General features: G+C 47.4%; 1 protein-coding gene across 2 annotated transcripts in view; it reads right to left on the bottom strand.

Moving 5' to 3' along the window:
• Positions 1-22,105, bottom strand: part of LOC118369087 (latent-transforming growth factor beta-binding protein 2-like) — a 184,750-nt gene that overhangs the window by 20,092 nt on the left and 142,553 nt on the right. For both annotated transcript variants that reach the window (XM_052496861.1, XM_052496862.1), the window contains exons 20-29: positions 15,729-15,851; positions 15,414-15,536; positions 15,180-15,302; positions 14,916-15,041; positions 14,594-14,719; positions 14,383-14,508; positions 13,628-13,753; positions 2,508-2,633; positions 1,888-2,007; positions 1,612-1,737 (exon numbers count right to left, since the gene is read on the bottom strand). In XM_052496861.1, the coding sequence (XP_052352821.1) occupies positions 1,612-1,737; positions 1,888-2,007; positions 2,508-2,633; positions 13,628-13,753; positions 14,383-14,508; positions 14,594-14,719; positions 14,916-15,041; positions 15,180-15,302; positions 15,414-15,536; positions 15,729-15,851 (1,245 nt within the window). The remainder of the gene's footprint in view (positions 1-1,611; positions 1,738-1,887; positions 2,008-2,507; positions 2,634-13,627; positions 13,754-14,382; positions 14,509-14,593; positions 14,720-14,915; positions 15,042-15,179; positions 15,303-15,413; positions 15,537-15,728; positions 15,852-22,105) is intronic.

Genomic DNA, 22,105 nt, shown 5'->3' with positions numbered 1-22,105 from the left:
AACTTACCAGGTATTTGGACTGAATAATAAGTGGGGGCAAGGCAGAAAAGCAACAAAAATAGAACACGAATGAAAAGCCCCTCTTCTTCTGCCAAGGGCTGATAATGAGACAAATCTCTCAAGGTAGATAGTAAACACATGTATGGAGGTACAGGGAACAAAACAGTCTGAGAAGTGCCTAGGTAAACACCCCAATGTATGTTCCAGTTTAATAACTGTGATTCAATAACATGTGATTCAATAACAAAGCATTTATAGCAATGATTTATCTCAAACAGAGCTGAATGGCAGGTTATACTAGATTGACAAGTGATTAGTTCATCTTTGTGATTTATATTAGTCCTAAGTCCACTGTTGAGTCCCAGACAGTGAAAGCCCTGTAAGCAACCATCTACCCAGCCAGTCCAACTGTGTTCCAACCAGAAGACCAAACACTTTGGGCTCCCCCTCCTTCCCATGTACCCCCTCTCCACTCCCTGCAGGGCCCATGGCAGAAAGGCCTGGCTTTCATTGTGTCAGCGCTGCACACACAACAGCAGACGGCATGAAAATATACCCAGCATCTGATTTATAGGACAATTAAAGGGAAATATTAGCTGTGGCAGAGGGCCAGGGGAGTGTGCAGGTTGGGTCTGTCTTGCTCACTGGTGTGGTGCTGTAGTACATGGCCAGGGGACATCAGGGAGAGCCCAGCCATCAGTACTGGGTACTGGGGAGGGGCTGCCTAGCCTGCTGAGTACGTTTGGGGCGGTAGGTAGCCTAGCGGTTATGAGCATGGGTCCAGTAAACGAAAGGTCATTGGTTTGAATCCCCAAGCTGACTAGGTGAAAAATCTGTTGATGTGCCCATGGATAAGAGTGTCTGCTAAATTACTAAAATGTAAATGAATGGCTGGAAGAGGTCTCGGCCCTCATAACCCCCTCCAGGATCCTCTACCCCCAGAGAGTGGCCCTGCTCTATGCTTACCTGCTTCACATCACTCTAGAGGGATAACATGCTCAGTGTAATGCCCAATGTTTTTTCATCCAGGCTATGCTAACTTTAGGTACCCTTCAGCATTAAACTATACCAGAATCAATAATACGCAGGTCAGACATTTAGCCTGAGTTATGTTCCCTTCATATTGATTCTCCCAGAGGGTTCCATTCCTCTGTATTTTGACAGCTAATGCTCCAGAAGGTTTCAGTGAAAGGCTAGCTAGTTCTCTTGCCAACAATTAGGAGCAGCATTTTCCCCCCTCTGTTGTGACCAGGGCAATGGGTGCGGCTGGAATGACATCAAACCTGGTCCAGTGGAGCTGAGAGAGGGGGAGCAGTGAGACGGTTGATGTCTGGCCATGGCCTGTTAGAAACAATGGCTGTGTTTTATGACTGCTGCCTAACTGGTCTGGGGAACAAGTGGACATCCAGGCACCCCAGAGCAGGAGCAGGGGGGTCAAGGGGAGAGGGGTCAGCCCTGAGAGAGACAGGGTCAGGGAGTACAAGCTGCCATCTACATGCACTGTATGCCCTCACCCAGACAGGAGCGGGGCTTGTGGCTTGTCCTAATTGTGGTAATACATTCAAACAAGTTGGTAGTTAGTTATAAACAGTATATTTTGTTCTCTCTCACCTTGGCAGCCAATTCCATCTGTGGTGCCTGTGGTGTATCCATCAGGGCAGATGCAGAGGTAGGAACCCTCTGTGTTTAGACAGTCCCCATCTCCACAGATCCCCCCAGACTGACACTCATCCACATCTGTAATACATACACACACACAGAGGCAAACATGACAACATGACAGGCTAATCGGATAGTTAATCAAGGACAGCTCATCAATACACACGCAGCTGACCAGGAGAGGACGTCCACCCCCCATCCTAAGAGAGAGGGTGTGAGTGTGTGTACCTCTGCAAGATGTCCCGTCCACCATCTCCAGGCCCGATGGACAGGAGCAGCTGTATGAACCAGGGTTGTTGGTACACTGTCCTGCCAGACACAGACCGTGGTCCTCACACTCGTTGATGTCTGCCGGGGGACACGTAGGGAAAACAGACACACACACGTAATGTAGCGTGACACATTCCCACCACAGCTGGGAGGTCATTAGGTCTTAATCCAAGTGGGTCCTCAGTTTGTCCTCCAACTAAAGCGGCCAAAACTTCAAGGAAAGTGTCACAACCTGCCACATGAATATACATCATTTTCATTGTTTCACATCAGGGAATTATGACGAATCAAATCGCATCTACTGCACAGGAGGTTGGTGGCACCTTAACTGGGGAGGATGGGCTCGTGGTAATGACTGGAGCGGCATCAGTGGAATGGTATCAAATACATCAAACACATTGTTTCCAGATGTTTGATGCCATTCCACTTGCTTCGTTCCAGCCTCCGCTAGTCTGCAGGTACTCGTCTACCACACAGAGCTGTGACTGACTACAAATAAAATCATCAGCATAAGAGGTGAACTTCCCGCAGGATTGAAGGGTCATTAGAGTTTAGTCCCAAGTAAAAAAAAGTAGTACCTTCACAGGTGAGCCCATTGGGCGCCAGCGTGAAGCCAAGGTCACAGGTCATACAGGAGTAGGAGCCCTCTGTGTTGCTGCAAACGCCCATGGGACAGACCCCTGGGGACAGGCACTCATTTATGTCTGAAGGAGAGAGAGGGGGGGGAGACAAAGAGAAGAGAGATGGAGACAGAGAGAGAGAGAGAGAGAGAGAGAGGAGAGGGAGAGGAGAGGAGAGGAGAGGAGAGGAGAGGAGAGGAGAGGAGAGGAGAGAGAGAGAGAGAGAGAGAGAGAGAGAGAGAGAGAAGAGAGAAAGATGGAGACAGAGAGAGAAGAGAGAAAGATGGAGACAGAGAGGGGGAAGAGAGAAAAGAGGGAGAGCATCATAACATGAGTGAGGTCAGATCTAGCCTAGGAGCCAGTATCTCAGTCTGCCTCTGGCCTGACAACATGACTCATGACTGAATACAAGGAGCCAGTCTCTCAGTCTGCCTCTGGCCTGACAACATGACTAATGGCTGAACGCAAGGAGCCAGTCTCTCAGTCTGCCTCTGGCCTGACAACATGACTAATGGCTGAACGCAAGGAGCTAGTCTCTCAGTCTGCCTCTGGCCTGACAACATGACTAATGGCTGAATGCAAGGAGTCAGTCTCTCAGTCTGCCTCTGGCCTGACAACATGACTCATGACTGAATACAAGGAGTCAGTCTCTCAGTCTGCCTCTGGCCTGACAACATGACTCATGACTGAATACAAGGAGCCAGTCTCTCAGTCTGCCTCTGGCCTGACAACATGACTAATGGCTGAATGCAAGGAGCCAGTCTCTCAGTCTGCCTCTGGCCTGACAACATGACTAATGGCTGAATGCAAAGAGTCAGTCTCTCAGTCTGCCTCTGGCCTGACAACATGACTAATGGCTGAATGCAAGGAGCCAGTCTCTCAGTCTGCCTCTGGCCTGTCAACATGACTAATGGCTGAATGCAAGGAGCCAGTCTCTCAGTCTGCCTCTGGCCTGATAACATGACTAATGGCTGAATGCAAGGAGCCAGTCTCTCAGTCTGCCTCTGGCCTGACAACATGACTAATGGCTGAATGCAAGGAGCCAGTCTCTAAGTCTGCCTCTGGCCTGACAACATGACTAATGGCTGAATGCAAGGAGTCAGTCTCTCAGTCTACCTCTGGCCTGATAACATGACTAATGGCTGAACGCAAGGAGCCAGTCTCTGAGTCTGCCTCTGGCCTGATAACATGATTAATGGCTGAATGCAAGGAGCCAGTCTCTCAGTCTGCCTCTGGCCTGATAACATGACTAATGGCTGAACGCAAGGAGCCAGTCTCTCAGTCTGCCTCTGGCCTGACAACATGACTAATGGCTGAACGCAAGGAGCCAGTCTCTCAGTCTGCCTCTGGCCTGATAACATGACTAATGGCTGAATGCAAGGAGCCAGTCTCTCAGTCTGCCTCTGGCCTGACAACATGACTAATGGCTGAATGCAAGGATCCAGTCTCTCAGTCTGCCTCTGGCCTGACAACATGACTCATGACTGAATACAAGGAGCCAGTCTCTCAGTCTGCCTCTGGCCTGACAACATGACTCATGACTGAATACAAGGAGCCAGTCTCTCAGTCTGCCTCTGGCCTGACAACATGACTAATGGCTGAATGCAAGGAGCCAGTCTCTCAGTCTGCCTCTGGCCTGACAACATGACTAATGGCTGAATGCAAGGAGTCAGTCTCCCAGTCTGCCTCTGGCCTGACAACATGACTAATGGCTGAATGCAAGGAGCCAGTCTCTCAGTCTGCCTCTGGCCTGACAACATGACTAATGGCTGAATGCAAGGAGTCAGTCTCTCAGTCTGCCTCTGGCCTGATAACATGACTAATGGCTGAATGCAAGGCTGAGCCAGTCTCTCAGTCTGCCTCTGGCCTGACAACATGACTAATGGCTGAATGCAAGGAGCCAGTCTCTCAGTCTGCCTCTGGCCTGATAACATGACTAATGGCTGAATGCAAGGAGCCAGTCTCTGAGTCTGCCTCTGGCCTGATAACATGATTAATGGCTGAATGCAAGGAGCCAGTCTCTCAGTCTGCCTCTGGCCTGATAACATGACTAATGGCTGAACGCAAGGAGCCAGTCTCTCAGTCTGCCTCTGGCCTGACAACATTACTAATGGCTGAACGCAAGGAGCCAGTCTCTCAGTCTGCCTCTGGCCTGATAACATGACTAATGGCTGAATGCAAGGAGTCAGTCTCTCAGTCTGCCTCTGGCCTGATAACATGACTAATGGCTGAACGCAAGGAGCCAGTCTCTCAGTCTGCCTCTGGCCTGATAACATGACTACTGGCTGAACGCAAGGAGCCAGTCTCTCAGTCTGCCTCTGGCCTGATAACATGACTACTGGCTGAACGCAAGGAGCCAGTCTCTCAGTCTACCTCTGGCCTGATAACATGACTAATGGCTGAACGCAGGGAGCCAGTCTCTCAGTCTGCCTCTGGCCTGATAACATGACTACTGGCTGAACGCAAGGAGTCAGTCTCTGAGTCTGCCTCTGGCCTGATAACATGACTCATGACTGAATACAAGGAGTCAGTCTCTCAGTCTGCCTCTGGCCTGACAACATGACTAATGGCTGAATGTAAGGAGTCAGTCTCTCAGTCTGCCTCTGGCCTGACAACATGACTCATGACTGAATACAAGGAGCCAGTTTCTCAGTCTGCCTCTGGCCTGACAACATGACTAATGGCTGAATGCAAGGAGTCAGTCTCTCAGTCTGCCTCTGGCCTGACAACATGACTCATGACTGAATACAAGGAGCCAGTTTCTCAGTCTGCCTCTGGCCTGACAACATGACTAATGGCTGAACGCAAGGAGCCAGTCTCTCAGTCTGCCTCTGGCCTGACAACATGACTAATGGCTGAATGCAAGGAGTCAGTCTCTCAGTCTGCCTCTGGCCTGACAACATGACTCATGACTGAATACAAGGAGCCAGTCTCTCAGTCTGCCTCTGGCCTGACAACATGACTAATGACTGAATACAAGGAGCCAGTCTCTCAGTCTGCCTCTGGCCTGACAACATGACTAATGGCTGAATGCAAGGAGCCAGTCTCTCAGTCTGCCTCTGGCCTGACAACATGACTAATGGCTGAATGCAAGGAGTCAGTCTCCCAGTCTGCCTCTGGCCTGACAACATGACTAATGGCTGAATGCAAGGAGCCAGTCTCTCAGTCTGCCTCTGGCCTGTCAACATGACTAATGGCTGAATGCAAGGAGTCAGTCTCTCAGTCTGCCTCTGGCCTGATAACATGACTAATGGCTAAATGCAAGGAGCCAGTCTCTCAGTCTGCCTCTGGCCTGACAACATGACTAATGGCTGAATGCAAGGAGCCAGTCTCTAAGTCTGCCTCTGGCCTGACAACATGACTAATGGCTGAATGCAAGGAGTCAGTCTCTCAGTCTACCTCTGGCCTGATAACATGACTAATGGCTGAACGCAAGGAGCCAGTCTCTGAGTCTGCCTCTGGCCTGATAACATGATTAATGGCTGAATGCAAGGAGCCAGTCTCTCAGTCTGCCTCTGGCCTGATAACATGACTAATGGCTGAACGCAAGGAGCCAGTCTCTCAGTCTGCCTCTGGCCTGATAACATGACTAATGGCTGAACGCAAGGAGCCAGTCTCTCAGTCTGCCTCTGGCCTGACAACATGACTAATGGCTGAATGCAAGGAGTCAGTCTCTCAGTCTGCCTCTGGCCTGATAACATGACTAATGGCTGAATGCAAGGAGCCAGTCTCTCAGTCTGCCTCTGGCCTGACAACATGACTAATGGCTGAATGCAAGGATCCAGTCTCTCAGTCTGCCTCTGGCCTGACAACATGACTAATGGCGGAATGCAAGGAGTCAGTCTCTCAGTCTGCCTCTGGCCTGACAACATGACTAATGGCTGAACGCAGGGAGCCAGTCTCTCAGTCTGCCTCTGGCCTGATAACATGACTAATGGCTGAACGCAAGGAGTCAGTCTCTCAGTCTGCCTCTGGCCTGACAACATGACTAATGGCTGAATGCAAGGAGCCAGTCTCTCAGTCTGCCTCTGGCCTGACAACATGACTAATGGCTGAATGCAAGGAGTCAGTCTCTCAGTCTGCCTCTGGCCTGATAACATGACTAATGGCTGAACGCAAGGAGCCAGTCTCTGAGTCTGCCTCTGGCCTGATAACATGATTAATGGCTGAATGCAAGGAGCCAGTCTCTCAGTCTGCCTCTGGCCTGATAACATGACTAATGGCTGAACGCAAGGAGCCAGTCTCTCAGTCTGCCTCTGGCCTGACAACATGACTGAACGCAAGGAGCCAGTCTCTCAGTCTGCCTCTGGCCTGATAACATGACTAATGGCTGAACGCAAGGAGCCAGTCTCTCAGTCTGCCTCTGGCCTGACAACATGACTAATGGCTGAACGCAAGGAGCCAGTCTCTCAGTCTGCCTCTGGCCTGATAACATGACTAATGGCTGAATGCAAGGAGTCAGTCTCTCAGTCTGCCTCTGGCCTGATAACATGACTAATGGCTGAAGGCAAGGAGCCAGTCTCTCAGTCTGCCTCTGGCCTGTCAACATGACTAATGGCTGAATGCAAGGAGTCAGTCTCTCAGTCTGCCTCTGGCCTGATAACATGACTAATGGCTGAATGCAAGGAGCCAGTCTCTCAGTCTGCCTCTGGCCTGACAACATGACTAATGGCTGAATGCAAGGAGCCAGTCTCTCAGTCTGCCTCTGGCCTGACAACATGACTAATGGCGGAATGCAAGGAGTCAGTCTCTCAGTCTGCCTCTGGCCTGACAACATGACTAATGGCTGAATGCAAGGAGCCAGTCTCTCAGTCTGCCTCTGGCCTGTCAACATGACTAATGGCTGAATGCAAGGAGTCAGTCTCTCAGTCTGCCTCTGGCCTGACAACATGACTAATGGCTGAATGCAAGGAGCCAGTCTCTCAGTCTGCCTCTGGCCTGACAACATGACTAATGGCTGAATGCAAGGAGTCAGTCTCTCAGTCTGCCTCTGGCCTGATAACATGACTAATGGCTGAACGCAAGGAGCCAGTCTCTGAGTCTGCCTCTGGCCTGATAACATGATTAATGGCTGAATGCAAGGAGTCAGTCTCTCAGTCTGCCTCTGGCCTGACAACATGACTCATGACTGAATACAAGGAGCCAGTCTCTCAGTCTGCCTCTGGCCTGACAACATGACTGAACGCAAGGAGCCAGTCTCTCAGTCTGCCTCTGGCCTGATAACATGACTAATGGCTGAACGCAAGGAGCCAGTCTCTCAGTCTGCCTCTGGCCTGACAACATGACTAATGGCTGAACGCAAGGAGCCAGTCTCTCAGTCTGCCTCTGGCCTGATAACATGACTAATGGCTGAATGCAAGGAGTCAGTCTCTCAGTCTGCCTCTGGCCTGATAACATGACTAATGGCTGAACGCAAGGAGCCAGTCTCTCAGTCTGCCTCTGGCCTGATAACATGACTACTGGCTGAACGCAAGGAGCCAGTCTCTCAGTCTGCCTCTGGCCTGATAACATGACTACTGGCTGAACGCAAGGAGCCAGTCTCTCAGTCTGCCTCTGGCCTGATAACATGACTAATGGCTGAACGCAAGGAGCCAGTCTCTCAGTCTGCCTCTGGCCTGATAACATGACTACTGGCTGAACGCAAGGAGTCAGTCTCTGAGTCTGCCTCTGGCCTGATAACATGACTCATGACTGAATACAAGGAGTCAGTCTCTCAGTCTGCCTCTGGCCTGACAACATGACTAATGGCTGAATGTAAGGAGTCAGTCTCTCAGTCTGCCTCTGGCCTGACAACATGACTCATGAATGAATACAAGGAGCCAGTTTCTCAGTCTGCCTCTGGCCTGACAACATGACTAATGGCTGAATGCAAGGAGTCAGTCTCTCAGTCTGCCTCTGGCCTGACAACATGACTCATGACTGAATACAAGGAGCCAGTTTCTCAGTCTGCCTCTGGCCTGACAACATGACTAATGGCTGAACGCAAGGAGCCAGTCTCTCAGTCTGCCTCTGGCCTGACAACATGACTAATGGCTGAACGCAAGGAGCTAGTCTCTCAGTCTGCCTCTGGCCTGACAACATGACTAATGGCTGAATGCAAGGAGTCAGTCTCTCAGTCTGCCTCTGGCCTGACAACATGACTCATGACTGAATACAAGGAGCCAGTCTCTCAGTCTGCCTCTGGCCTGACAACATGACTCATGACTGAATACAAGGAGCCAGTCTCTCAGTCTGCCTCTGGCCTGACAACATGACTAATGGCTGAATGCAAGGAGCCAGTCTCTCAGTCTGCCTCTGGCCTGACAACATGACTAATGGCTGAATGCAAGGAGTCAGTCTCCCAGTCTGCCTCTGGCCTGACAACATGACTAATGGCTGAATGCAAGGAGCCAGTCTCTCAGTCTGCCTCTGGCCTGACAACATGACTAATGGCTGAATGCAAGGAGTCAGTCTCTCAGTCTGCCTCTGGCCTGATAACATGACTAATGGCTGAATGCAAGGAGCCAGTCTCTCAGTCTGCCTCTGGCCTGACAACATGACTAATGGCTGAATGCAAGGAGTCAGTCTCTCAGTCTGCCTCTGGCCTGATAACATGACTAATGGCTGAACGCAAGGAGCCAGTCTCTGAGTCTGCCTCTGGCCTGATAACATGATTAATGGCTGAATGCAAGGAGCCAGTCTCTCAGTCTGCCTCTGGCCTGATAACATGACTAATGGCTGAACGCAAGGAGCCAGTCTCTCAGTCTGCCTCTGGCCTGACAACATTACTAATGGCTGAACGCAAGGAGCCAGTCTCTCAGTCTGCCTCTGGCCTGATAACATGACTAATGGCTGAATGCAAGGAGTCAGTCTCTCAGTCTGCCTCTGGCCTGATAACATGACTAATGGCTGAACGCAAGGAGCCAGTCTCTCAGTCTGCCTCTGGCCTGATAACATGACTACTGGCTGAACGCAAGGAGCCAGTCTCTCAGTCTGCCTCTGGCCTGATAACATGACTACTGGCTGAACGCAAGGAGCCAGTCTCTCAGTCTGCCTCTGGCCTGACAACATGACTAATGGCTGAACGCAGGGAGCCAGTCTCTCAGTCTGCCTCTGGCCTGATAACATGACTACTGGCTGAACGCAAGGAGTCAGTCTCTCAGTCTGCCTCTGGCCTGACAACATGACTAATGGCTGAATGTAAGGAGTCAGTCTCTCAGTCTGCCTCTGGCCTGACAACATGACTCATGACTGAATACAAGGAGCCAGTTTCTCAGTCTGCCTCTGGCCTGACAACATGACTAATGGCTGAATGCAAGGAGTCAGTCTCTCAGTCTGCCTCTGGCCTGACAACATGACTCATGACTGAATACAAGGAGCCAGTTTCTCAGTCTGCCTCTGGCCTGATAACATGACTAATGGCTGAACGCAAGGAGCCAGTCTCTCAGTCTGCCTCTGGCCTGACAACATGACTAATGGCTGAACGCAAGGAGCTAGTCTCTCAGTCTGCCTCTGGCCTGACAACATGACTAATGGCTGAATGCAAGGAGTCAGTCTCTCAGTCTGCCTCTGGCCTGACAACATGACTCATGACTGAATACAAGGAGCCAGTCTCTCAGTCTGCCTCTGGCCTGACAACATGACTCATGACTGAATACAAGGAGCCAGTCTCTGAGTCTGCCTCTGGCCTGATAACATGACTCATGACTGAATACAAGGAGTCAGTCTCTCAGTCTGCCTCTGGCCTGACAACATGACTAATGGCTGAATGTAAGGAGTCAGTCTCTCAGTCTGCCTCTGGCCTGACAACATGACTCATGACTGAATACAAGGAGCCAGTTTCTCAGTCTGCCTCTGGCCTGACAACATGACTAATGGCTGAATGCAAGGAGTCAGTCTCTCAGTCTGCCTCTGGCCTGACAACATGACTCATGACTGAATACAAGGAGCCAGTTTCTCAGTCTGCCTCTGGCCTGACAACATGACTAATGGCTGAACGCAAGGAGCCAGTCTCTCAGTCTGCCTCTGGCCTGACAACATGACTAATGGCTGAACGCAAGGAGCTAGTCTCTCAGTCTGCCTCTGGCCTGACAACATGACTAATGGCTGAATGCAAGGAGTCAGTCTCTCAGTCTGCCTCTGGCCTGACAACATGTCTCATGACTGAATACAAGGAGCCAGTCTCTCAGTCTGCCTCTGGCCTGACAACATGACTCATGACTGAATACAAGGAGCCAGTCTCTCAGTCTGCCTCTGGCCTGACAACATGACTAATGGCTGAATGCAAGGAGCCAGTCTCTCAGTCTGCCTCTGGCCTGACAACATGACTAATGGCTGAATGCAAGGAGTCAGTCTCCCAGTCTGCCTCTGGCCTGACAACATGACTAATGGCTGAATGCAAGGAGTCAGTCTCTCAGTCTGCCTCTGGCCTGATAACATGACTAATGGCTGAATGCAAGGAGCCAGTCTCTCAGTCTGCCTCTGGCCTGACAACATGACTAATGGCTGAATGCAAGGAGCCAGTCTCTAAGTCTGCCTCTGGCCTGACAACATGACTAATGGCTGAATGCAAGGAGTCAGTCTCTCAGTCTACCTCTGGCCTGATAACATGACTAATGGCTGAACGCAAGGAGCCAGTCTCTGAGTCTGCCTCTGGCCTGATAACATGATTAATGGCTGAATGCAAGGAGCCAGTCTCTCAGTCTGCCTCTGGCCTGATAACATGACTAATGGCTGAACGCAAGGAGCCAGTCTCTCAGTCTGCCTCTGGCCTGATAACATGACTAATGGCTGAACGCAAGGAGCCAGTCTCTCAGTCTGCCTCTGGCCTGTCAACATGACTAATGGCTGAATGCAAGGAGTCAGTCTCTCAGTCTGCCTCTGGCCTGATAACATGACTAATGGCTGAATGCAAGGAGCCAGTCTCTCAGTCTGCCTCTGGCCTGACAACATGACTAATGGCTGAATGCAAGGATCCAGTCTCTCAGTCTGCCTCTGGCCTGACAACATGACTAATGGCGGAATGCAAGGAGTCAGTCTCTCAGTCTGCCTCTGGCCTGACAACATGACTAATGGCTGAATGCAAGGAGCCAGTCTCTCAGTCTGCCTCTGGCCTGTCAACATGACTAATGGCTGAATGCAAGGAGTCAGTCTCTCAGTCTGCCTCTGGCCTGATAACATGACTAATGGCTGAATGCAAGGAGCCAGTCTCTCAGTCTGCCTCTGGCCTGACAACATGACTAATGGCTGAATGCAAGGAGTCAGTCTCTCAGTCTGCCTCTGGCCTGATAACATGACTAATGGCTGAACGCAAGGAGCCAGTCTCTGAGTCTGCCTCTGGCCTGATAACATGATTAATGGCTGAATGCAAGGAGCCAGTCTCTCAGTCTGCCTCTGGCCTGATAACATGACTAATGGCTGAACGCAAGGAGCCAGTCTCTCAGTCTGCCTCTGGCCTGACAACATGACTAATGGCTGAACGCAAGGAGCCAGTCTCTCAGTCTGCCTCTGGCCTGATAACATGACTAATGGCTGAATGCAAGGAGTCAGTCTCTCAGTCTGCCTCTGGCCTGATAACATGACTAATGGCTGAACGCAAGGAGCCAGTCTCTCAGTCTGCCTCTGGCCTGATAACATGACTAATGGCTGAACGCAAGTAGCCAGTCTCTCAGTCTGCCTCTGGCCTGTCAACATGACTAATGGCTGAATGCAAGGAGTCAGTCTCTCAGTCTGCCTCTGGCCTGATAACATGACTAATGGCTGAATGCAAGGAGCCAGTCTCTCAGTCTGCCTCTGGCCTGACAACATGACTAATGGCTGAATGCAAGGATCCAGTCTCTCAGTCTGCCTCTGGCCTGACAACATGACTAATGGCGGAATGCAAGGAGTCAGTCTCTCAGTCTGCCTCTGGCCTGACAACATGACTAATGGCTGAACGCAGGGAGCCAGTCTCTCAGTCTGCCTCTGGCCTGATAACATGACTACTGGCTGAACGCAAGGAGTCAGTCTCTCAGTCTGCCTCTGGCCTGACAACATGACTAATGGCTGAATGCAAGGAGCCAGTCTCTCAGTCTGCCTCTGGCCTGACAACATGACTAATGGCTGAATGCAAGGAGTCAGTCTCTCAGTCTGCCTCTGGCCTGATAACATGACTAATGGCTGAACGCAAGGAGCCAGTCTCTGAGTCTGCCTCTGGCCTGATAACATGATTAATGGCTGAATGCAAGGAGCCAGTCTCTCAGTCTGCCTCTGGCCTGATAACATGACTAATGGCTGAACGCAAGGAGCCAGTCTCTCAGTCTGCCTCTGGCCTGACAACATGACTAATGGCTGAACGCAAGGAGCCAGTCTCTCAGTCTGCCTCTGGCCTGATAACATGACTAATGGCTGAACGCAAGGAGTCAGTCTCTCAGTCTGCCTCTGGCCTGATAACATGACTACTGGCTGAACGCAAGGAGTCAGTCTCTCAGTCTGCCTCTGGCCTGATAACATGACTACTGGCTGAACGCAAGGAGTCAGTCTGCACGTACAGTAAGCAAAGCCTCCTTTATTAGCTTGCACTGACAGTGCTTTATTAAAAAGGGTGGAGAGAAGTATGCGGGACAGGCATCTATTCCAAAACAGCAAGCTATTACAGGTGGTGTATAATTACTGTATCAACAAACACTCATGGCTCTCTGTTATGTGATCATTGGAAATTCCTTGCTCTGGTACAGATTGTATTTCTTACAGGGGAAATAGTGAAGGCCATTGTTAAGTGAATGGAATGGCTTTTGGTTTGCCTGTGGGTCAACAGAGGAGTTCCACAGTTTGTGCTGGCTGCGTAGGAGCTGGGGAGTGGTTGGTTTCATTTCAAATTAAGCCGTTAATCTTTCCCTGGCATGAAGACATCCATTAAAATCCAATCAAAGTCTGACTTGGACTTGTTTTCAGGATTTTCCCAGGGCAAAAAACATTTCGAAAAAGGAGATCTTCTTCCTAGTCTCGATCCACCCTTCCATTAAATGACATTAGAGTATGAACTGGATCTGCGCTGTTCATCTTGGGGAGAAGAATAGGAGGGCGGGGGTGAGTGTGTTCCAGAGGTTAGACAGTCTTACCCTGGCAGTGGGAGCCGTCCTCAGACAGGGTAAAGCCAGTCCCACAGCTGCTGCAGGAGAAGGATCCAGGACTGTTCCGACACAGCTGGCCTGGGCACACGTTAGCCACCAAGCACTCGTCCACATCTGAACAACAGGACAGAGAAACAGAGAGAGAAGGCCAGTTAACTACATACCTGAACTGTAGCTGAGGATAGAATGCCTGGTGGAAAACATGACCACATGCCACATGTAATCATTTCGATCCGTTTCTAATTGATATGGCATAGAGTTCCACTGTCAACACATCTATCTCTCCAGCTGATCTATCAGTGGGACAGGCTGACTTCACTGTGTTTTATTTGAAGCCCATGTCTCTTTCTTTTGAACGCGGATCAGATGGATGGTGCCAGAGGGAGAGGGATGCAGGATCCAGTTATGATGTGATGTCTGGGAGGAGTATTTTGGGATCTTTAGCTAAGGAGAGGGGCTTTGGGTCCAAGCCGTCACACCTGACATCATTTACAGACAACCTGAGCCTGCTGTTAACAAAAGGCGATGTGGGAGAGAGGCCTGACTGGACCCACGCGGGGCCCAATGGGGGCGTTACCTGGCACACTCACTCACATCTGTCACAGGCAGGGCAGAGGTCAGAGCCTAACATGCTCATAGAGCACTCGGTAACACACGGCCTGCTAACGCACACAAATGCACAAACTCAGGCACGCACGCACACACCAACTCACATGTACGCAGGAAATGTGTCCAAGACTCACCATCACACTCCAGCCCATCCTCAGTCACTCTATAGCCTGACCCACAGGTGGTGCAGGTGAAGGAACCCTCAGTGTTGGTGCATGTTCCCCTGGGGCACGTAGTGGGCAGCTCACACTCATCAATATCTGTAATACACCAATATGGTCTTTTAAGTAAAACACCCCTCCTTTGATGGACCATTAGATGTGGTTTCAGGGAGAATGGACTGACCTTCACACAGCTCTCCGTCTAGGGAGACGCTGTAGCCTGAGGGACAGGTGATGCAGGAGAAGGAGCCCTCAGAGTTCAGACAGATCCCATTAGCACACACAGACCCAGACTGGCACTCATCAATATCTGGAGGAGACACCAGACCAGCACAGACATTAACTACTATTGGCAAACAACCTATATACAAGTATTGTGTTACAGTTCTAAGAAACACCTAGATCACAGTAACAGAGACAGATATACAGTTGATGCACGCAAAGGGCATCCTTTACAGAAGGTGTGCGTGAATGTTCCAGCTGGGGAAGGCTTTGGCTGGACTCACCCTCACACCTCTGCCTGTTCTGGGACACCCTGTAGCCGTCTTTACAGCGTGTGCAGGTGAAAGAGCCCTCTGTGTTGGCACACACCCCTCCCAGACACACGTCTGCCTTGGAGCACTCATCCACATCTGGAATAAAATGACAGATTGACATGAAGAATGAACAGTAGGAGGCTGCACACTGTCTGACGTGCTTTATCTGTCTATGGTGGATGATAATCCTTCAGTGTGTTGCCTGAAATGCCAAAGGTTGTACGGGTTCCATACCTTCACATCTCTGTCCATCCGCTGATCGCTGGAATCCAGGTCGGCAGTTCTTGCATGAGTAGGAACCTTCGGAATTGGTGCAAATTCCCGCGGGGCACACAGGTGTAGCACATTCGTCAACATCTAATAAAAACAACAATGAGGCATTAAAAGAGCCATAGAGAGCTCAGAGCTCGAGGAGAACAGCAGCATGCTGTGAAGGGTCGTATTCCACACATCTAATCTTTTACAGACCTTCACAGGCCCTGCCGTCAGGAGCGCTTTGGTAACCAGGGTTACAGCTGCACCTGTGGGAGCCATCCAGATTGACACACCTGCCATGGAGGCAGGCTCCAGGGAGCAGACACTCATCCACATCTGGAGAAAAGACCGTATGTTGGAGGACCTTGTTAAACCACCACTCCTCCTCACTGTTAACAACATTTCTTAAAACCCCCTGGACCTCAAACGCTTCTTCAGTAGCACCATTTCCGCTTCAGAGAACTGTTTATTTTAATACCGAAACTGGAGAATGAATGATGTGGGACTTATGTTTTCACAAACAAGTACCTTGGCAACTGCTGTTGTCCAGAGAAGCCTGGTATCCTTGGGAACAGCTGCAGCTGTAGGAGCCCTCGGAGTTGACACACCTACCGTGGGCGCACGCCGATTGGTCCAAACACTCGTTGACATCTGAGGGTCAAGACCGGTCACCAACATTCAGGTCACCACGCACAAAGACACATGAGTTTCACTGTGACAGATTTCAGACAGTAAAACACCCAGAACCCACGACATGATTAGTTGGAATATACTGTACCCTGTGAATGTTTGTTATTATCTATTGCCCTGCCTTAATCTTTCCCAATTCATGCTCTAAGTCAATACACTTGACAATGTCAAAACCAAGTTTTTTTTTGTGGAAGATTTCTTCCATTTTTGTGGAAGAAATCATATAGAAATGTTGTTTTAGTTGACTCCAAAAGGCATAAAACAAAGACTATATTTCATGGCTCTCTAAGAATTTGCCAGGCAGCTCCTTCCTCTGTGCGTGTGATAGAGAGCATCTGTGTGTCTGTGAGTGTGTGAGTGAGTGGGCAGAGTACAACTCTCTCAACACAGTTGTGTGGGCAGGTTCAGTGTGAGGTGAATGACACAGTAGAAACAGAGGGCTACTGCACTGAAAACATTCAGTGGAATACAGGCAGGGCTTTGTGTGTCTCGTCTCACGATGGCTCTAGCCAGACGTCTGTCAGTACGGCCCAAAACTTTGTTTCTGCAATCTCCTGGCATCTCTCAGTCCTCTACGATAAGCCCGACATGAGGCTGGAGCTGTTCTCTCTATCGCACAACCAATTAGGCTTATCCACAACGCAGCCAATTGGGCTCCAACTACTGTGCTACAGGCAATTGACTGAGGCAAACACTGGAAACAAACATAGAGAACACACACGCTGCTTGCATACATGATCCTCCATTTTAGTTGAGTTCCATCATCCATGTGGATATTAGCCTGTTAGTGGGGGTTTTGAACCAACTGTATTTAGCTCCTCTGTTCCACCTCATTTCCAGAGGAAGTGCAACTCAGCAGCTAGTCATACTCCACATCACAATATAGAACGCTATGAGTGCATTGATTGTATTTGTTTAAAGACCTACGAGCAGAAAATAATGGAGCCCATGTAGTGTTTTCTTTGAAGGGAAAGTAATACGCCTGGTGTAATCAAAGAGCCCGTAAGGTCGAGCCTTCTTCCGTCATAGGAGTCATTGGGAAGAAGTTGTAGAACGGGCCAAAAAACCTGCCTGGATAAGTTCACCTTTCACAGGCCAGCTCAGTCAGGGAGGACTTGACCTTTACACAATAATCACCTCAGACTCTAAAATATACAATATTCTTCTGGAGGAGGCGAGAAGGAGAAGATGTCACAATACCAGCCTGGAGCGTCTTAAAGGGACACCTCAGGGTTGGGTGGGGGTTGCTACACTGGGACGTTGGCTCATTCAGCATGCTACAGACCTTGTATAGTGTGTCATGCATTGTGTATTGAAGCCCTATTAAACCCTCGTAGTGGTTTTATAGTGTAACAGAGGCAGTTATATGGTTGACTAACCACAGCCCTTTTTGTCTGACAGGGCCTTTTAACAGTTGGGTAATATTGACCCCTTGACCCCTTCATACATCTCAGTCATCACTCCAGTCCTCTCCCCTTGACCCAGTAATAAAGACATAGCCCCGCTGGGCTCCACTGCAGAGGCCGGAGCCATCCAAAAATAATAGGCTGTTTGTTTAAGGCTGAGGCCAAGGGAAAATATTTTGACTTTCACAAATTGAAGTATTACAAACAATCTTTTACAGCAGCAGATGATATGAAAAGATCAGCAATAACAAGGGTGATATGTTTAACCCATAACAGTCTAAGCACTGTCTAAGCCAGAGGGGGGGTTCTACTAAGCTATATGGAATTGTTTTAAGAAGGTCATATCAAGGATCATTTAGCTATTTCATTTAGAATTGAAGTACGTTTTTTTTACTGCTATTAGCCCATACAAACACATTGAATAACAGATTCACTACATGGAACAACAGATAGTCCTTACTGCTATTAGCCCATACAAACGCATTGAATAACAGATTCACTACACGGAACAACAGGTAGTCCTTACTGCTATTAGCCCATACAAACACATTGAATAACAGATTCACTACATGGAACAACAGATAGTCCTTACTGCTATTAGCCCATACAAACACATTGAATAACAGATTCACTACACGGAACAACAGATAGTCCTTACTGCTATTAGCCCATACAAACACATTGAATAACAGATTCACTACATGGAACAACAGATAGTCCTTACTGCTATTAGCCCATACAAACACATTGAATAACAGATTCACTACACGGAACAACAGATAGTCCTTACTGCTATTAGCCCATACAAACACATTGAATAACAGATTCACTACATGGAACAACAGGTAGTCCTTACTGCTATTAGCCCATACAAACACATTGAATAACAGATTCACTACATGGACCAACAGATCATCCTTACTGCTATTAGCCCATACAAACACATTGAATAACAGATTCACTACATGGAACAACAGATAGTCCTTACTGCTATTAGCCCATACAAACACATTGAATAACAGATTCACTACATGGAACAACAGATAGTCCTTACTGCTATTAGCCCATACAAACACATTGAAAAACAGATTCACTACATGGAACAACAGATAGTCCTTACTGCTATTAGCCCATACAAACACATTGAATAACAGATTCACTACATGGAACAACAGGTAGTCCTTACTGCTATTAGCCCATACAAACACATTGAATAACAGATTCACTACATGGAACAACAGATAGTCCTTACTGCTATTAGCCCATACAAACACATTGAATAACAGATTCACTACATGGAACAACAGATCGTCCTTACTGCTATTAGCCCATACAAACACATTGAATAACAGATTCACTACATGGAACAACAGGTAGTCCTTACTGCTATTAGCCCATACAAACACATTGAATAACAGATTCACTACATGGAACAACAGATAGTTCTTACTGCTATTAGCCCATACAAACACATTGAATAACAGATTCACTACATGGAACAACAGGTAGTCCTTACTGCTATTAGCCCATACAAACACATTGAATAACAGATAGTCCTTACTGCTATTAGCCCATACAAACACATTGAATAACAGATTCACTACATGGACCAACAGATCATCTTTACTGCTATTAGCCCATACAAACACATTGAATAACAGATTCACTACATGGAACAACAGATAGTCCTTACTGCTATTAGCCCATACAAACGCATTGAATAACAGATTCACTACACGGAACAACAGGTAGTCCTTACTGCTATTAGCCCATACAAACACATTGAATAACAGATTCACTACACGGAACAACAGATAGTCCTTACTGCTATTAGCCCATACAAACACATTGAATAACAGATTCACTACACGGAACAACAGATAGTCCTTACTGCTATTAGCCCATACAAACGCATTGAATAACAGATTCACTACATGGAACAACAGGTAGTCCTTACTGCTATTACCCCATACAAACACATTGAATAACAGATTCACTACATGGACCAACAGATCATCCTTACTGCTATTAGCCCATACAAACACATTGAATAACAGATTCACTACATGGAACAACAGATAGTCCTTACTGCTATTAGCCCATACAAACACATTGAATAACAGATAGTCCTTACTGCTATTAGCCCATACAAACACATTGAATAACAGATTCACTACATGGACCAACAGATCATCTTTACTGCTATTAGCCCATACAAACACATTGAATAACAGATTCACTACATGGAACAACAGATAGTCCTTACTGCTATTAGCCCATACAAACACATTGAATAACAGATTCACTACATGGAACAACAGGTAGTCCTTACTGCTATTAGCCCATACAAACACATTGAATAACAGATAGTCCTTACTGCTATTAGCCCAAACAAACACATTGAATAACAGATAGTCCTTACTGCTATTAGCCCATACAAGCACATTGAATAACAGATAGTCCTTACTGCTATTAGCCCAAACAAACACATTGAATAACAGATTCACTACATGGAACAACAGATAGTCCTTACTGCTATTAGCCCATACAAACACATTGAATAACAGATTCACTACATGGAACAACAGATCGTCCTTACTGCTATTAGCCCATACAAACACATTGAATAACAGATTCACTACATGGAACAACAGGTAGTCCTTACTGCTATTAGCCCATACAAACACATTGAATAACAGATTCACTACATGGAACAACAGATAGTTCTTACTGCTATTAGCCCATACAAACACATTGAATAACAGATTCACTACATGGAACAACAGGTAGTCCTTACTGCTATTAGCCCATACAAACACATTGAATAACAGATAGTCCTTACTGCTATTAGCCCATACAAACACATTGAATAACAGATTCACTACATGGACCAACAGATCATCTTTACTGCTATTAGCCCATACAAACACATTGAATAACAGATTCACTACATGGAACAATAGATAGTCCTTACTGCTATTAGCCCATACAAACGCATTGAATAACAGATTCACTACACGGAACAACAGGTAGTCCTTACTGCTATTAGCCCATACAAACACATTGAATAACAGATTCACTACACGGAACAACAGATAGTCCTTACTGCTATTAGCCCATACAAACACATTGAATAACAGATTCACTACACGGAACAACAGATAGTCCTTACTGCTATTAGCCCATACAAACGCATTGAATAACAGATTCACTACATGGAACAACAGGTAGTCCTTACTGCTATTAGCCCATACAAATACATTGAATAACAGATTCACTACATGGAACAACAGATAGTTCTTACTGCTATTAGCCCATACAAACACATTGAATAACAGATTCACTACATGGAACAACAGATAGTCCTTACTGCTATTAGCCCATACAAACACATTGAATAACAGATTCACTACATGGAACAACAGATAGTCCTTACTGCTATTAGCCCATACAAACACATTGAATAACAGATTCACTACATGGAACAACAGATCGTCCTTACTGCTATTAGCCCATACAAACACATTGAATAACAGATTCACTACATGGAACAACAGGTAGTCCTTACTGCTATTAGCCCATACAAACACATTGAATAACAGATTCACTACATGGAACAACAGATAGTTCTTACTGCTATTAGCCCATACAAACACATTGAATAACAGATTCACTACATGGAACAACAGGTAGTCCTTACTGCTATTAGCCCATACAAACACATTGAATAACAGATAGTCCTTACTGCTATTAGCCCATACAAACACATTGAATAACAGATTCACTACATGGACCAACAGATCATCTTTACTGCTATTAGCCCATACAAACACATTGAATAACAGATTCACTACATGGAACAACAGATAGTCCTTACTGCTATTAGCCCATACAAACGCATTGAATAACAGATTCACTACACGGAACAACAGGTAGTCCTTACTGCTATTAGCCCATACAAACACATTGAATAACAGATTCACTACACGGAACAACAGATAGTCCTTACTGCTAAGCCCATACAAACACATTGAATAACAGATTCACTACACGGAACAACAGATAGTCCTTACTGCTATTAGCCCATACAAACGCATTGAATAACAGATTCACTACATGGAACAACAGGTAGTCCTTACTGCTATTACCCCATACAAACACATTGAATAACAGATTCACTACATGGACCAACAGATCATCCTTACTGCTATTAGCCCATACAAACACATTGAATAACAGATTCACTACATGGAACAACAGATAGTCCTTACTGGCCCATACAAACAGAATAACAGATAGTCCTTACTGCTATTAGCCCATACAAACACATTGAATAACAGATTCACTACATGGACCAACAGATCATCTTTACTGCTATTAGCCCATACAAACACATTGAATAACAGATTCACTACATGGAACAACAGATAGTCCTTACTGCTATTAGCCCATACAAACGCATTGAATAACAGATTCACTACACGGAACAACAGGTAGTCCTTACTGCTATTAGCCCATACAAACACATTGAATAACAGATTCACTACACGGAACAACAGATAGTCCTTACTGCTATTAGCCCATACAAACACATTGAATAACAGATAGTCCTTACTGCTATTAGCCCATACAAACACATTGAATAACAGATAGTCCTTACTGCTATTAGCCCATACAAACACATTGAATAACAGATTCACTACATGGAACAACAGATAGTCCTTACTGCTATTAGCCCATACAAACACATTGAATAACAGATTCACTACATGGAACAACAGATCGTCCTTACTGCTATTAGCCCATACA

The sequence above is a fragment of the Oncorhynchus keta genome, chromosome 35 (genome assembly GCF_023373465.1).
Source record: "Oncorhynchus keta strain PuntledgeMale-10-30-2019 chromosome 35, Oket_V2, whole genome shotgun sequence".
Taxonomy (NCBI): Eukaryota; Metazoa; Chordata; class Actinopteri; order Salmoniformes; family Salmonidae; genus Oncorhynchus; species Oncorhynchus keta.
The sequence above is the reverse complement of the archived record's forward strand: the minus strand, read 5'-3'. Positions and strand labels throughout refer to the sequence as shown.